Source organism: Cervus elaphus, chromosome 28 (genome assembly GCF_910594005.1).
Source record: "Cervus elaphus chromosome 28, mCerEla1.1, whole genome shotgun sequence".
NCBI lineage: Eukaryota > Metazoa > Chordata > Mammalia > Artiodactyla > Cervidae > Cervus > Cervus elaphus.
Window position 1 is genome coordinate 16,676,022 of NC_057842.1, and position 17,679 is coordinate 16,693,700.

The 17,679-nt window shown below is 39.8% G+C and overlaps 1 protein-coding gene and 1 non-coding gene across 7 annotated transcripts in view; one reads left to right on the plus strand and one right to left on the minus strand.

The window, feature by feature from the left end:
• Positions 1-17,679, minus strand: part of SLC17A5 (solute carrier family 17 member 5) — a 71,275-nt gene that overhangs the window by 41,979 nt on the left and 11,617 nt on the right. For 5 of the 6 annotated variants that reach the window (XM_043890024.1, XM_043890025.1, XM_043890020.1 and 2 more), the window contains 5 exons: positions 15,293-15,489; positions 11,562-11,795; positions 9,939-10,026; positions 7,381-7,467; positions 6,401-6,519 (listed from right to left, as the gene is read on the minus strand). In XM_043890024.1, coding sequence (XP_043745959.1) covers positions 6,401-6,519; positions 7,381-7,467; positions 9,939-10,026; positions 11,562-11,795; positions 15,293-15,489 — 725 coding nt within the window. Of the gene's footprint in view, positions 1-6,400; positions 6,520-7,380; positions 7,468-9,938; positions 10,027-11,561; positions 11,796-15,292; positions 15,490-16,046; positions 16,262-17,679 lie in introns of those variants that run through there. The other variant, XM_043890022.1, reaches the window with a different exon arrangement.
• On the plus strand, positions 770-874 carry LOC122685666. The gene has a single exon (XR_006338516.1). It is a non-coding gene; the product is annotated as a U6 spliceosomal RNA (small nuclear RNA).

Genomic DNA, 17,679 nt, shown 5'->3' on the forward strand with positions numbered 1-17,679 from the left:
GGGGATGCCCACACATCTCTCCCTTTCCCAAAGTGCCTAGTTAACTCCAACTTGTCTTTCAAGATTGCTCAGATGAAGCTTTTACCAGTAAGAAAGAAACAAGCAGCCTCTGACTGCTCTCACCTGAGATGGTCTGCTTCTAACAGTTGGGCCACAGCATGCTCGCAATGACTGTGATCCCTGGTCTGGGGAGATTCCATATGCTGAGGGGCAACTAAATACATGTGCCACAACTCCTGAGCCAGCGCTCTAGAGCCCATGCTCTGCAACAAGAGAAGCCACCGCAAGGAGCAGCACATGCACCGCAATGAAGAGCAGTCCCTGCTTGCCACAACTAGAGAGGGCCCGCAGCCAGGAAGGCTCAATACGGTCACAAATAAATAAAATCTTAAAAAATGAAAAAAATAAGAACGTTAGAATGAGACAGATAGATAACACCTTGATCACCTCTGAGCACAGATGAAAACAAGAATGTATGAACCACACAAAAGAGCAAAACTCTCTCCTGGCTAACGTGACTGTGGCTTCTCTGCCAGTTATAGCCTCAGTCCCACCTTCTAGATAAAAATTGAGATCCTCAGCCACAGAACCGCTAATGCCTTCTCACAACACCAATTCTGGAGCAAAACAGCGATTCTTTAAACCCTCCTCACAGTCAAGTAACACAAATCTAAACTGTAACAAGCTGCCTTCAGCTCTCTCACTGAGATGCCCTTTCATTCCTCATGGTGTGGTTTCTTCTTCATTGCCACAAAGCAAGAAATCCCATGCTCACTTTGGCAGGACATACGCTAAAAGTGGAACAATACAGAGAAGATTAGCATGGGCCCTATGCAAGGATGACATGCAAATTCATGTAATGCTCCATATTAAAAAGAAAGAAAGAAAGAAATCCCTTTGTTCAACTACAGGTAAGTTGCTGACAGTCCTTGGCAGGAGAGTATCATCCCCAGGCTGGCTGAAGACTCTGGCCTTCTCTGTACCAAAGATGGACTATGTAACCTGTAGACAGCAGTGTCGGCCTGAAATTCTGCCCATTCACATCTGTCTCCCTCTGGATATCACAGGTCCCACAGGAGCCGTGTCTTGTTCATTTCTTCTCTCTGATTATCAATTTCTTGGTCCTCAGTACCTTACAAAGAGGGGCTTCCTTACTGGCTCAGATGGTAAAGAATCTGCCTGCAAAGCAGGAGATCTGGGTTTGAGCCCTGGGTCAGGAAGATCCCCTAGAGAAGGGAATGGCTACCCACTCCAGTATTTCTGCCTGGAGAATCACACTGACATAGGAGCCTGGCGGCCCACAGTCCAGGGGTCGACTGACCGACTAAGCACACACACATCTGACAAAGAACCTAGGACATAGTAAGCTCTCAAAAAGTGTTTAAGGAATGAATGAAGTACAGCAGATGCCAAACATTTATTGGATCCATTTATTGGATTAAAAGCGGAGCTTCATGTAGCAAAGTATTTTATGACATTTTCAACTACAATGTCATCTGGTTTAAGAATGCAGTTTGAAGTTCTAGGAAACCGAATTCTCTTAATTCCTCTTGCTTCTGAATATTTCAATTTCTGAAGCATATGGAAAAACAGATTAACCTTAGGTTTGGATAATGGACAGATATAGGCACATTTGAAGCTCACTTTAAAAAAAAAATCTAAATAAGTTTCATAAGTCAGTGAAGATAATGATAAAAATGAAATCTGAGAAGTTAATAATGCTGAGAAAACATACCAAGTTTTTTTTTTTTTTTAATGGAAGCATAACTGACTTACAATATTATTATTAGTTCCTGGTGTACAAAAGAATAATTCAAAATTCAATACAAAGCTATTACACAATGTTGACTTATGTTCCCTGTGCCGCACAGTAAGTACATCCGTGTTACTTATTTATTTTATACCTAGGAATTTATACTTCTTAATTCCCGTCAACTACCTTGCCTGGCCCCCCTCCCCCCACTTTTCCCTCTCTAACCACTAGTTGGGTCTCTGTATCCACGAGCCTGTTTCTGTTTAATATTTGTTCACTTGTTTCATTTTTCAGATTCCACATATAAATGAAAAGACACAGTATCTGTCTTTTTCAATCTGACTTATTTCACTAAAGCAAAATACCGTCCAGATCCATCCATGTTGCTGCAAATGGCAAAATTTCATTCTTTTTTATGACCAAGTAATATTCTACTGTATATATAAGATACATTACATTTTATGTGGCAAGATTCATTTACAATGCATTACTCTTTTAATCTGTTCCTCAGTGGGCAAAAAATGGGTATTCATTTAATTGATATCTCAAAGAACACAGAGATCTCAAAGTAACTTTATTACATTGGTGATACCTCCTAAATTTCTGCCAACCTTTGGTGAAGACCAAGGGGTGCCATATTTCTGACAATTCAGCAGCTTATAGCGACCTTTGTAGCAAATTATAAAACTTAAAAAGAAACGTGAATGAGTAAATGTTTAATTATTACCTGGTTTGCTATATATAAAAATTGAACCCTGTGATACAAAGGGTGGGCCCAGTGAGCTGAGACAAGTGCCCACCAGCCCCGCGATGCTGAGGATGGGCCCGGGGAGCCGAGACAAGCGCACACAGGCCTGTGACGCAGAGAATGGGCCCAGGGAGCCCAGACAAGCGCACACAAGCCCCGCGATGCAGAGGATGGGCCCGGAGAGCCCAGACGAGCGCACACAAGCCTGTGACACAGAGGCTGGGCCCTGGGAGCCCAGACGAGCGCACACAAGCCCGTGACGCAGAGGATGGGCCCGGGGAGCCGAGGAGAGCGCACACAAGCCCGTGACGCAGAGGATGGGCCCGGGGAGCCGAGGCGAGCGCACACAAGCCCGTGACGCAGAGGATGGGCCCGGGGAGCCGAGACGAGCGCACACAAGCCCGTGACGCAGAGGATGGGCCCGGGGAGCCGAGACGAGCGCACACAAGCCCGTGACGCAGAGAATGGGCCCGGGGAGCCCAGACGAGCGCACACAAGACCGTGACGCAGAGAATGGGCCCGGGGAGCCCAGACAAGCGCACACAAGCCCGTGATGCAAAGGCCGGGCCCATGAAGCTGAGACAAGGGCACACGAGCCCCGCAACACAGCGGGGTGAGCTCCAGGGGCTGATCATATAAATAGATGCAGAAAAAGCCTTTGACAAAATTGAGCACCCATTTATGATAAAAGCACTTCACAAAATGGGCATAGAAGGAATCTACCTCAACATAGTAAAGGCCATATATGATTAAGCCCACAGCAAACATTGTTCTCAATGGTTTAAACTAAAAGCATTCCCTCTAAGATCAGGAACAAGACAAGGGTACCCACTCTCACCACTATTATTCAACATAGTTTTGGAAGTCCTAGCCATGGCAATTAGAGAAGAAAAAGAAATAAAAGGAATCCAGATTGGAAAAGGAGAAATAAAACTCTCACTGTTTGCAGATGACATGATACTACACATAGAAAATCCAAAAGAAACCGTCAGAAAATCACTAGAGCTAATCAGCGAATTCAGCAAAGTTGCAGGATACAAGTTCAATACACAGAAATCACTTGCATCCTTATATACTACCAATGAAAAATCAGAAAGAGCAATTAAGGAATCAATCCCATTCACCATTGCAACAAAAAGAATAAAATATCTAGGAATAAACCTACCTAAGGAGACAAAAGACGTGTATACGGAAAATTACAGGACACTGATGAAAGAAATCAAAGATGACATAAATAGATGGAGAGATAGTCCATGTTCCTGGGTAGGAAGAATCAACATTGTGAAAAATGACTATACTACCAAATGCAATCTACAGGTTCAATGTGATCCCTATCAAATTACCAATGACATTTTTCATAGAACTAGAACAAAAAATTTCACAATTCATAAGGAAACACAAAAGACCCTGAATAGCCAAAGCAGTCTTGAGAAAGAAGAATGGAGCTGGAGGAATCAAGCTTCCTGATTTCAGACTATACCACAAAGCTACAGTCATCAAGACAGTATGGTACTGGCACAAAAGCAGAAATATAGACCCATGGAACAAAAGAGAGAACCCAGAGATAAACCCCATGCACCTATGGGTACCTTATTTTTGACAAAGGAGGCAGAATATATGACAGGGCAAAGACAGCCTCTTTAATAAGTGGTGCTGGGAAAACTGGAGAGCTATGTGCAAAAAAAAGAAATTAGAACACTTCCTAACACCATACACAAAGATAAACTCAAAATGGATTAAAGATCTAAATGTAAGACCAGAAACTATAAAACTCTTAGTGGAAAACATAGGCAGAACACTAGATGACATAAATCAAAGCAAGATCTTCTATGACCCACCTCCTAGAGTAATGGAAATAAAAACAAAAATAAACAAGTGGGACCTAATTAAACTTAAAAGCTTTTGCACAGCAAAGGAAACTACAAACAAAGTGAAAAGACAGCCCTCAGAATGGGAGAAAATAATAGCAAAGGAAACAACTGACAAAGGATTAATTTCCAAAATATGCAAATAACTCATACAACTCAGTAACAGAAAAACAAACAGTCCAATCAAAAAGTGGGAAAAAGACCTAAACAGACATTTCTCCAAAGAATACATACAGGTGGCTAACAAACATGAAAAGATGCTCAACATCACTCATTATTAGAGAAATGAAAATCAAAACTACAATGAGATACCACCTCACACCAGTCAGAATGGCCATCATCAAAAAGTCTGTAATCAATGTAAATCAATGTCAATTGATTACAGTCACTATGGAAGATGGTATGGAGATTCCTTAAAAAGCTAGGAATAATACCACCATATGACCTAGCAGTCCCACTACTAGGCATATACCCTGAGGAAACCAAAATTGAAAAAGACATATATACCCCAATGTTCATTGCAGCACTATTTACAATAGCTAGTACATGGAAGTAACCCTAGATGTCCATTGATAGATGAATAGATAAAGAAACTGTGGTACATACATACAATGGAATACTACTCAGCCATAAAAAGGAACACATTAGAGTCGGTTATAATGTGGATGAACCTAGAGCCTATTATACAGATTGAAGTAAGGTAGAAAGAGAAATATAAATATCATATACTGATGCATATATATGGAATCTAAAAAGATGGTACTGATGAATTTATTTTCAGGACAGCAATGGAGAAACAGACATAGAGAACAGACCCATGGACACAAGGGGAGGCGAGGAGGGGGAGGGTGGGATGTATGGAGATAGTAACAGGGAAACTTACATGACCACATGTAAAATAGATAGCCAACGGGAATTTGCTGTATGACTCAGGAAACTCAAACAGGGGCTCTGTGACAACCCAGAAAGGTGGGATGGGGAGGGAGACGGGAGGGAGGTTTGGGCGGGAAGGGGCATGGTGTACCTAGGGCTGATTCTTGTTGATGTATGACAGAAAAGCCATTATCCCTCAATTAAAAAAATTTAAAAAAGAAGAAAATAGATGACCAACAAGGACCTACTGTATAGCACAGGGAACTGTATTCAATATCTTGTAGTAACCTACAATAAAATCTGAAAGAATATATATATATAAAACTGAATCATTCTGCTCTACACCTGGAACACAACACTGTAAATCAACTATAATAACAACAAGAACAACAAATCACTGACTCTTATGATTGTAAAACAGAACAGAATAAAAGAACAATTGTACCAGCCAGGGGTGGGGTGGGGAATTGAAAATATCAATAATAATAACTTGATGGGGAATAAAAGTGTTATATGAAATATTTTATGTTCTTTTAACCAATAAACTGACAATGAAGCCATTAATAATGCTAAAGAAAAGACTGTGTATTTTAATTTTTCCTAATGTTTTCAGGGTTCTTTTATTCCCACTAAAAGACAAATATTTTATCTTCAGGGCTTGAGAATTTACTGTATTAAATTATGACAGATTTTATTTCTGATTTGCTATTGTGCTCAACTAAGTGAAGCAAATCTTACTTTAGTGTATATAAATTTTTTTCTAAAGGTCTATTCTAGAGGAGAAAATTATATAGCATAGCAAATGTGCTGGCCTTGTTAAATCACACTCATTTAAGACACATATAAAAACACACTAGTTTCCTAAGAACAAACATTTAGAATGTAGCTGTAAGATTCCTCTTATAGATAACACATCTTATTTTCTCCTAAGAAGAAAGACAGTCACTTGAAAATCATTACTCTAGAAGGTTTAAAATGAAAAGTAATTTTTCATAGATTTAAGCTAGAAAGAATTAAAATATCTTGGGGAAAGCAGTACTTTGTATGTTAATTTGACTAGAGTGTGCACAACAGAAATATTCATTAAAAAACTGGTATCTTAAACCTGAAAAAAAAACTTTCCGAAATTATTTTTTTTAAATGTGCCAAAATTCATACCTGATTTTTTAGTGATGAAAGAATATACTCCTTTTCATAGGGGGAGATTGTCTTGTGAGTTTCTGGTGTATCACTAACTAAGCAGATCCATAAAATAAACCAAATGATTCCAACAATGCCTTAAAACAGAAAAATAATAGTTACAATGAATTCAGAATGTACCAAGGCAGCAAGTAAATTTATGTCTTGAAAAAAATTATGTAATTATAAACTTCAGCACAATATGTCTAGCATTGTCACCACACAAAAATTTTTTTTTGTTATAAGAACTTTTAGGATCTATTCTTTTGGCAACTTCCAAGTATGCACTACAATATCACTGGGCGATACATTACAAACCTAGTCTTATTTATTTTATAATGGGAATTTTGCACCTAAAGCGAACAACTTTTGACCACATGACTGCCTAACAGGGTCTACCAGACAAAACTTTAAAAAACTAAATGTCTACGATCTATTATTTCCATAGGTATCTGCTTTTGTGTACTTATTTGTTTTGATTGCAGACATATTTCCTGAATAAATGTTTTGGTGGCATCTACCCTATTAACAATGTGTATCATCCTGCTGTTGAGACTGAGGAATGAAAGGCCCTGGGGCTAAACAAACAAACAAAAAAGATTAAAATTACCAAGTGAGAGTATTCTAGTTTGCTTGAGAAGAAATATTTTCAAATTTTACATTTTTATAATAAATGACATAGCAATTTTTGTAGTTAAGTGTAGCATTTAAGTCCTGGATTCAACAGCACTTTCTATTGAACAAATACTCCAAAATTAACAGCCAGTCACAGCTTAGCCAGATCATTTTAACCACATAAACTTGAAAAACAGGTTATCAGTAAGTGTTTCAGCGCTTTGTGGTTTAGGAGATGGTTACTTCAGTGAGTTGGCATATACATATTTTAACCAATTATTAAACCTCTATTACATTTCAGACCTCTCACATCATAATTTAGGTTACATTTTGAATAAACTTACCAAAGAAATAGAAGACATAAGTCCAATTCATATAGTAGCAAATTACTCCAGAAAGAGGAAGAGAAACTACTGTCCCAAGTTGTGCTCCTAGAACAACAACAAAACTTTGTAAACTTTGGAGAAAAATGAACGAATAGGGGACAGGTCTACTGCCTAAGAGGATGGATAATAGATTATGAGGAAAAGAGCGATCAGCTCCCATAGGTGGGGCTTCCCTGGTGGTTGAGTGGTTAAGAATTTGCCCTGCAAATGAAGGGGTCACTGGTTTGATCCTTGGGCCTAGAAGATTCCACATGATGCAGAGCAACTAAGCCCCTGCGCCACAGTACTGAGCACACCAGCTGCAAGTACTGAAGACCGTGGGCCTAGCGCCTGTGCTCTGCAACAAGAGGAGCCACCGCAATGAGAAGCCCGCGCACTGCAACTTCAAAGTAGCCCCCACTCATAACTAGAGAAAGCCCGCCTGCAGCAGTGAAGACCCAGGGCAGCAAGAACTACGTGAATTTAAAAAGAAAATCTCATAGGAATTGAGTTTGTTGTTGTTTAGTCACTAAGCTGTGTCCGATGCTTTTGTGACCCCATGGACTGTAGCCCGCCAGGCTTCTCTGTCCATTGGATTTCCCAGGCAGGAATACTAGAGTGGGTTACCATTTCCTTCTCCAGAGGATCTTACTGACCCAGGGATGGAACTCCATTCCTGGCAGGCAGGTTCCTTACCACTGAGCCACCAGGGAAGCCAGAGGAGCTGAGTAAGTCACATGCAAATTTAAATAATCCCTTCTCTTAAGGGATCATTTACTAGAAAACTAATAATATATAAAATGGATACATTAATATATAGTTAATTAGTTATGATTGTATAGCTATTGCTGAATTAGAAGGCATCAATCAACGGAAGACCTATTATAATATGAGCTAGTAAATGCCACATTACTAGTAAATGTGTTAGAAAGCCAAGTGTTTGGGGGAAAGGCTCAAAGATGACCTCTAAACATAACCTACTGCAGCACATCTGATGGAAAATGAACAAAGCTTTAAGTAATCTAATTTGCTCCAAATACATTACACACATTTGTATCAGATAAATAAGTACTAAAACTCATTTTAACCACCAGACAGAAGACATCTTAATAGGGACACTGTGAGCTAAAATAATCAGACATTGTTTCTGGTCTCAAGTTTTAGTCTTATAGAGTAAGTAAATATAAACAAATAATTATTATATGTTAGAAAGTGTTGAGTGTCACAGAGCAATATGAAAGTTCAAAGGTAGGGCAGATAACCTCTGACCTCTAGAGGTCAGGAGAAGATGTAAGAGGCAGTGGTGGGACTTTGAAAAGATGAGCAAGATCTGGTCCCATAAGAAAGAAGATATAGAGGCAGGTGTAACACGGTGAGTAAGGAATGAAAGTAGGAATGGGAACTTCAACTGGGTGAAGGAGAGGAAAAGAAAGGCTAGAGAAACAGGTAGAATAGTTGTTGAATATCTGCTCCCTGCCCGGCACTATATGCCAGGGACTAGGCTGGCTAAAAGGAAGTGGTAATGACCAGAAAGACTCTTGACCCCTCGTTTGAGCGCAGACTTTATTTAATAGGCAAAGGAGAACCACAGATAGTGCCTCTTCTTGAGCTTCTTATCAGATTTCTTACATCGATCTCCACACAGCTGTAAGAATCTTCTTAAAAGAAAAAAAAGAGGAATCTTCTTAAAATGTACATGAGATCATATCTCTCATGTAAAATATTTCCCCATTGCATTTCAGAGAAGAAAAACCCTGTGACCTGTAGGCCTTGATGTAATCTGGCTCTTGTCTATTTCTCTAACCCCATCCTCTGCTGTTATCTCTTTCATTCAGGGTTCTAGACATCTACAGTGTTTCTCATTGTTCTGAAACTATGTTACTTCCTGCCTGACAGTCCTTGTACATGCTGTTCTGATTGGCTGGAATGCTTTCCTTTTTGCCCTTTGCATGACTGGCTCATCTCATTCTTCAGATTTTAGCTTAAAAGCCACTGCAAGAGAGGTCTTTCTCAACCACTGCATTTAAAAGCCGTCAGGGCAAAAAGTTTTCATTCAGTATGTGAGCTGGAGGAATTATAATTCACATATAAAGCTCATGCTATCTTACCTCTAGATCAAAGTGATAGCAAATAATGCATAGGGAAAAAAAAAAGGTGTCTGAAGGGAGGGACTGAAAGTCATGACATGCTTATGAGATGATCAAACCAGAAATCACAATTTAAGGACACAAGCATTCAATTCTCCAGCTCTTTTGGGATTTTGTTCTGTTAAAGCATTCTCTATACCAACATCTGAAAAGGCAACATGGTTTGAAATAAAGGATGGCAGATGAAGAAAACAACAGTAGTCAATTATGCCATATTGCTATATGCTAGTGAGCCAAGGAAAACCATTAATAACAAAGTTGTATCCTCAAAGCTATTTTTTCCCAAAGGAAACACCTGACATTGCATGATTCTGGTGTATACCTTTCCCCCAAGGTTGATGTGTAGATAACAAACTGTAGCAAAAATCTTTATAAAAATGGTTATCTCACCTGCATATGAAATACTCAGAAGCTTGCTTCTTTCAAGAGGGGGAGCCCACGAAGACCACATCGCATGCATGGCTGGAAATGTTACACCCTGAGAAGGGAAAAAGGCATTTCTGATGAAATACAAAGTCGTTTTGTTAATGTTTTAAATTCGGTTGAGTATTTTGTTGCAAGAGAAATTTCTGGATAAGACTCAAACCAGAATCAGGTTTCCTGGAGTGACATGCCTTTACAGTGTTGAGTGAAAATACCTCATACTGAAGTACTTTAAAAATCTGAACAAAGATTTGTGGATTCTGTCAACTGGTTTAAGGACTGACTACAAGGTAAGGGTTACAAAAAATAGAATGTATTGAGTGATGATATAAAGGGATTCCTCTCAATGTTAACTTTACTCATCTACTTTATTTAAGGCCTGAATGAAATGGAAATGTAACCAATACATAATTTAAACATACTGATCTAATACTGTGGGATACTAGAAGAAAATTCAAATTCACCCCAATCAACAGGAAAAATGGTCCTACCAAAAAACACTCAATTAGAGTTGTTTTTTTTTTTAAGTTTTCTGGTCATAATCAGCCTGGTAAATGCCAATTAGTGGAGGGGAAAGATAGGAGCAGGGGATTAAGAGGTATTAATACAAACCACTAGGTATAAAATAAATAAGCTGTCAGAAAATTATATATCACAGGGAATATAATATTTTAAAATAGTTACAAATGGAGTATAATCCATAAAAATTTTGAATGACTATGTTGTACATCTGAGATTTACAGAATATTGTACATCCATTACAACTCGATTTAAAAAAAATACCAATTACTGATAATGGAGAAATAGAACAGCGAAAGCAGGGAGGTCTATAGAGACTTGGGAGAAGAGATGCTACAGCTAACAGGAAGGAATAGATTCTGGTAGATTCAAAGTGGTGGATTCACTGCTCTCCTTGGCCGTTCACTACCTGTTGTAGCCTTAGAAAGATTAGTTAACCTCTTAGAACTTCTGTGCCTTTTTCTGTAAAACAGGTATTTTACTTAGGTAAGGAGAAGAGGAACCTGGTATTAGGGGGCTAGTTTTATTTTGTAGTCAAGAAGAGTTTATTTGGTACACCTCTATTTTATAAGGATCGTCCAGATGAGTGACCAAAGCTTAAATTTAAATAGCACGTGGCAATTTCCAAAGTTTTCTAGCCGTTATTATATGACTGGATTTTACTACTGCAGTCAGTGTTTTTCCTACACAGATATAAAGCAATTCCTCTCAATGTTAACTTTACTCTTCTACTTATTTAAGGCCTGAATGAGACTAACACTTTTTCACTTCCTATCTCCTCAGTAAGAGGCAGCAGTGGGGAGCTACGAAGTGTCCCCTAGAAAATGTTTTCTCTGGTCTTTGAGTAAAGCTTCTAATTTTGGAGTGCTTCCACTGGAGATCTCATCGACCACAAACAAAAATCTACTCATGTTATTTTATGGTTTAATCAGGTTTTAGTTAAAAAATAAATCCCTATTATCTTTCAGTGTCATTTTTTTGGGCTCATGCTCATACCAAAGAATGATATCTTTAGGAAAATAAGAAAGTGAGAAGGGGTAAGAAGAAAAATAAGAGAGAAAAAAAGCGTACCTCTCCTAGCCCTTCTAGTGCCCTGAGGGCAACGAGGGCTCCGACTCCGAAATCTGCAGCGAGGGGAGTGAAGAGGGTGAAGACAGCAGTGCCAAGGATCCCGAATCCTAGCAGCAGCTTCCCCCCACTTTTGCTGGCAACATATCCTCCAGGAATTTGTGTGATGATGTAGCCATAGAAAAAAGACCCGAGAATCCATCCTTGAGTTTCTGCATCCCACTGGTACTTTTTACCCTATAAAGAATAGGGGGAGAAAAAAAGTCTTTTAAGGCTAAGTAACATTCCATCGTGTTTATGTATCACAGCTTTATCCATTCATCTGTCAATGGACATGGACGTTTCCTCCACGTCTGGCTGTTGTAAATAGTGCTACAATGGACACTGGGGTGCATATGTCTATTAGAATTGTGGTTTTCTCAGGGCATATGCCCATCAGTGGGATTGCTGGGTCATATGGTAGTTTTAGTCCTCTTTTTTTTTTTTAAGGAATACTCCACACTCTTCTCCATAACGGCTGCATCAGTTTACATTCCCACTAACAGTGCCTGAGGTTTCTACCTCGAGCCTGTTATAGACAGTGAAGTAAGTCAGAAAGAGAAAAACAAGTATCGTATATTAACATGTATATATGGAATCTAGAAAAATGGTACTGATGAAACTAGTAGACGATGGATTTCTGGACACAGCAGGGGAAAGTGAGGGTGGGAACGAATGGAGGAGGTAGCATTTACATATATACACACTCGTGTAAAATAAACAGTTAGTGGGAAGTCGCTACCGAACATAGGGAGCCCACCCTGGCGTTCTGTGATGACCTAGAGGGGGTGGGATGGGGGGAGCTGAGGGAGGCTATGGATATGTATATAGTTATGACTGATTTCCATTGCTGTACAGCAGAAACCAACAGAGCATTGTAAAGAAAATTTCCACCAAATAAAAAATTAAAAAAAAACAACCCAGCCTTTTAACATCTTGATAAAATGGCTCCTTTCTCTTACTGGCATGTGAGTACGTATAAATGCAATTTTGAACCACTGTTCTTTTTCTTCCTGTTCTTTTGCTTCTTGGCTGTGAGGCCAGTGAGATCTTAGTTCCCCGACCAGGGACTGAGCCCAGGCCATACCAGTGAAAGCAGCAAGTCCTAACCAGTGGACTACCAGGAAACTCCCCAGAACCACTGATGGAGGCTGAAGAACATGAGGACTTCCTCTTGGGTGGGTGAGTCAATGTGATACAGACATGCAGGTTCTAGGAGCGAATGGAAAATCATCGAAAGTCATAATGTGCAGGAATGCTTGCTATTTTATAAAACTAAACTACAGGATGAATTGTAGATGTTTTGTGACAAAGAAGCCTCCAAAAAGGCAGAGGGTTGATCCAGAAAGTTACTGATCAGGATACTTCAGAGGCTAAGCCAGGCTTTCGAGCTAGGACTGGCTTCAAGGCCAGCTCTGTTACTTACTGGGTTTGTAACCTGGGCAGATTAAATGGAAAAGGCGCCTAAAATAAGGCCTGACACATACTAAGTAATCACTTAATGCTAGCTACTAGTATGCAAAAATATAGATAATGTCTCCCTTTTTCAGAGCAAGCACTTAAAAAAGGATAAAGAGCAGTACAACAGAGCAAGAATTTAAACCAAGCCAGAAACCTCATGTGAGTAGGAAATGTCTTTTAACTAGTAGCAGCACACAGTAAGGTGAATATGAAGATTTTAAAATTTTATTTATTTATATTTTTGGTTGTGCTGGATCTTTGTTGCTGTGCATGGGCTTTCTCTAGTTGCATGGAGTAGGGGCTACCCTCTAGCTGTGGTGAATGGGTTTCTCATTGCAGTGACTTCTATTATTGCAGAGCACAGGCTCGGGAGTTGTGGCTCACGGGCTTATTTGCTCCATGGCATGTAGAATCTTCCAGGACAAAGGATTGAACCTGTGTTCCCTGCATTGGCAGGCAGATTCCTATCCACTGTACCACCAGGGAAGTCCGAATATGAAGATCTGACAACTTGGTATCTGAATCTTTAGAACACGTAGCCATGTAACCTAACCCATGTATTAAGAACCATTCAGGATTTCTTTTTATTGTGCATACAGGGCAGAGAGCGGAGAAGGCAATGGCACCCCACTCCAGTACTCTTGCCTGGAAAATCCCATGGACGGAGGAGCCTGGTAGGCTGCAGTCCATGAGGTCGCTAAGAGTCGGACACAACTGAAGCAGCAGGGCAGCAGGGCAGATAGGTGGCTCAGATGCTAAAGAATCTGCCTGCAATGCAGGAGACCTTGGTTTGATCCCTGGGTCAGGAAGATACCCTGGAGAAGGGAATGGCTACCCACCCAAGCATTCTGGCCTGGAGAATTCCATGGACAGAGGAACCTGGTGGGCTAGAGTCCATGGGATTGCAAAGAGTCGGACACAATTAGTGACTAAAAACTTTTCAAGTAGTTGAATAATCAGAAGAACTTGTGGAAAGGAAAAATACAAAGCAAACCCATAATTCTTTTTGTTTACAGTACCATTCTGTAGCTTCTCTGTAAAATTCCAGGCCTTCATGAAGTATCTAGCAGTTACAGGTTGAGGTGGGGAAAGTGGGTGATATGTACCCTTAACATGAATTCAATAGCATTATCAAAGTCCAACGAAAAGATTTTTGATGTCATTATTTTTGTATGTGTGCTTGTTTGGGGGCAGAAACCCTCTTCCCTGTTTGAGAAGAGGGAAGTCTTCTCATCTGTAAATGGCAGAGAAGACTCACGTAACGTAGGAGCTGGCTCTTTGATGAGCACTGGAGATGGATAAAAATATGCTTGTAAAAGGACACCAGCCTTCCCCCCCTGTATTGTCTCCATGCAAAATAAAACGTTTAATATGTGTAAAACTCAATTCTGAACAAGTGATGAACAAGCACTCATCAATTCCACTAGAATACGAGGGGGGCAAAATGATGTAAGTGGCTTAGGTGAGACAGGTTATAGATTTTTGAAAAGAAATGGATGAATTCTTATTTTTCATCCTTGTAGTTGAGATTCTTTAACTTTTCCTGCAACAGAGGGCTTCCCTGGTGGATCAGTGGTAAAGAATCAGCCAGACAACGATCCCTGGCCTGTGAAAATCCTCCATAACGTGGAACAACTAAGCCCAAGCACCACAACTATTGAGCCTGTACTCTAGAGTCTAGGGAACTGCAACTACTGAGCCCATGTGCCACAGCTACTGAAGCCCGTGCATCCTACAGCCCTTGTTCCGCAACAAGAGAAGTCACCGCAATGAGTAAGCCTGTGCATCGCAACTAGAGAGGAGCCCCACTTGCTGCAAGCAGAGAAAAACCCACGCAGCAACAAAGATCCAGTGTAGCCAAAAATAAATAAAATTTAAAAAGTTCTCCTGCAACAGGAACCTTTTAAAGAGTACAGCTATTAAATATTGTTCCCATAAAAACTATTTAGCAACATCTAAACCAATCTAGCTTCTCAGTATGCCAGACAGGTTTTTCCAAATTCTCTTCAAGGATGGCATGTTTATGGAGGAAACTGAAAAGCCACTTTTCAAACAGATCAGGGTGCAGCAGCAGCAGCTAACCAGTGACTGGGAAAACACGAAAGAAAATGATTCAGGTTTACATGAAGAAAGAGTTTGTGTTTCTGTAGGACAAACAAATTCAATGTTTTTCAATATGTTTACCTGGAAGTATTTTATGATTAAGATCGTCTGCTTGAAAAAACAGCACTCACCGTTTGGTTGTGAAGAACTTTTATGGGAGCAGAATGCTCTGCACACTCGTAGGACGTTCTGTTATCTTTGGCAGTTGTGTTTGAATCCACCATGTCCACTAGTGCAACACTCAGATTCACCCGTAATGAATAGAGAACGAAGAAACCAAAAAAGGATAAAAATGCTAGGTTGTAACGAGCAGAGCAGCACACTGGAGCTGAAATAAAGACTTGGGGTAAAACTTCCATGAAAAGAATAACTTAGATCATATTGTCTAAATCATTAAAAAGGTCACTTCTTAGATGTACCCAAGTTAGTAAATTATGAATATTTTTCTGAGAATATTCTCAGATGAAGTATACCTAAAAGCATGTATCAAGGAGAATTTGTTCTGGTATCTGTAGCTTTGATAAACATTTAACATATGAGAGCCTGAACTCTAAGATGGTTTCTTAAAACATGGAGGCACTGGTTTTATTAACTTTGCTCAGAAAAATCTGCATTCTGGAGTCAAAACTGAACCCCCAATCCCTGTCAGCTGACAAGATAAGAGAAACACAGGTAAAGGGGTTTAATGGCATTGCTATTGCTGAAAAACTATCTCAAACATGGCCAGTAAGTCCTTCTTCAGCATACCGTGTATAATACTAACTATGGCTTAGTAGTCATCTCTCACCATAAACACATCTCAGCATAAAAAACTTTCTGCTAAGGACAGGGCATGAACCCCCTTTCCCCCTCTCCACCCGCCACACACCATGATCAATTTCTTACCTTGAAAACCATCCTCAGAGGCTGGGTTTGAATCAGAAGCCATGATTAATGCTTAAGCCTTTCCTGAACTATATGTATTTAAGAATCCAGAAGCAAACTCGCAGACTCTATGACAGTTGCAGCCCCCGTGACAGTTGCTCGGCTGGTCTTGCTTAAAGGGCCCACGGTAAAAAGCGCAGTAAGAGAGTGTCCCCCCCAACACACACACAGAAGGAGAGGCAGAGTGGGTGGGAGAAACCTGTTAAAGGAAGATCATATGACAGGAGGAGTTTGACCTATTTTTTTCCCTCTAATTATAGGTGTATGCACCTGATGTCTCTGCTTTTCTTCTTTTACTGAGTGGAAGAACTGGAAGGGAGATAAGAATTCAGCAAGCTGACTTAAGGGGGACTGACCCCAAGTGACAACCACAAAGTGGCAAATCCAGGGTTTTACACTGTAAGTTCGGCCAACACTGAGTGTTTTTAAAGATATGAAAATCTATTTCAATCGCTAATGACAAGTTAAATACATACATATGGATATAGGTGTGCTTTTATTTGGCAGTGATATATTAGCATGGTATGCACATATACAAATACAATACACACATATACACACACATATGCCTGTTGTTTCCTACTCAGGAATCCTGGTATTTGCACTGACCTAGCTTTGCACAAGGATATATTTTTCAGAGTACAATGGTCTTGGTACAGATTCAGATCTGTACCATTCATTAAATCAGATACAGATTTAATGAACACAGCACAACTGCACTGAGTGTATATTAATGTACTGTAATCCAACTCACTTCTCTGTAAGCACTCATATACTTAACAACTGCCATCAATTTTAGCTTTATGAAAGATTGGCATCTTTTAACAGAGAATTTTTCGTTTGGCATTCTTGATGCGTTTCTCGAGAGTAGAGCTGGTGTTTGAACTGTGGCACCACCTGCCACAGTTCAATCCAGACCTGTGGAAACTATATTTCTAAAGTTTCATTCACACTGCCTCTGTCACCTGAATCTAATTACTCTTGCTCTCCACCCCAAGCAAATTGGCAGCTGTTTAATTAAGGACAGTTTGCAAACTACAAGGCATGTTTTTTTTTTTTAATTAAGCCTTTTATTTTGTATTGGAGTATAGCTCGATTAACAATGTTGTTAAAGTTTCAGGTGGGTGGCAAAGGGATTCAGCCACACATATACATGTATCCATTCTCCCCCAAACTTCCCTGCCATCCAAGCTGCCACAGAACATTGAGCAGAGTTCCCTGTGCTATATATTAGGTCCTTGTTGGTTATCCATTTTAAATACAGCAGTGTGTACACATCCATCCCAAACTCTCTAACTATCCCTTCCCCCATCCCTGGTGCCAGAAACTTGGAAAGTAGAGAAAAAAATGAGTAAGACGATTTCAAATTACCAGTGCAATTACTTGAAAATCTGACCTAGTAGTTACAGATCAGGCAATTTTAACTTTGGGAGGCACATTCAATAATCAGAGAAGAAAACGCCAACACGGAAGTCACAAAGTATATGACTATGAGGTTTTAAGAAATATTACAAATAAATGGTTCCCAGTTTTAAAAAAGTGGTTGTTGATTACAAATCAGTTGGAAAGCTTTTATTTCAACAAAGTATGACAA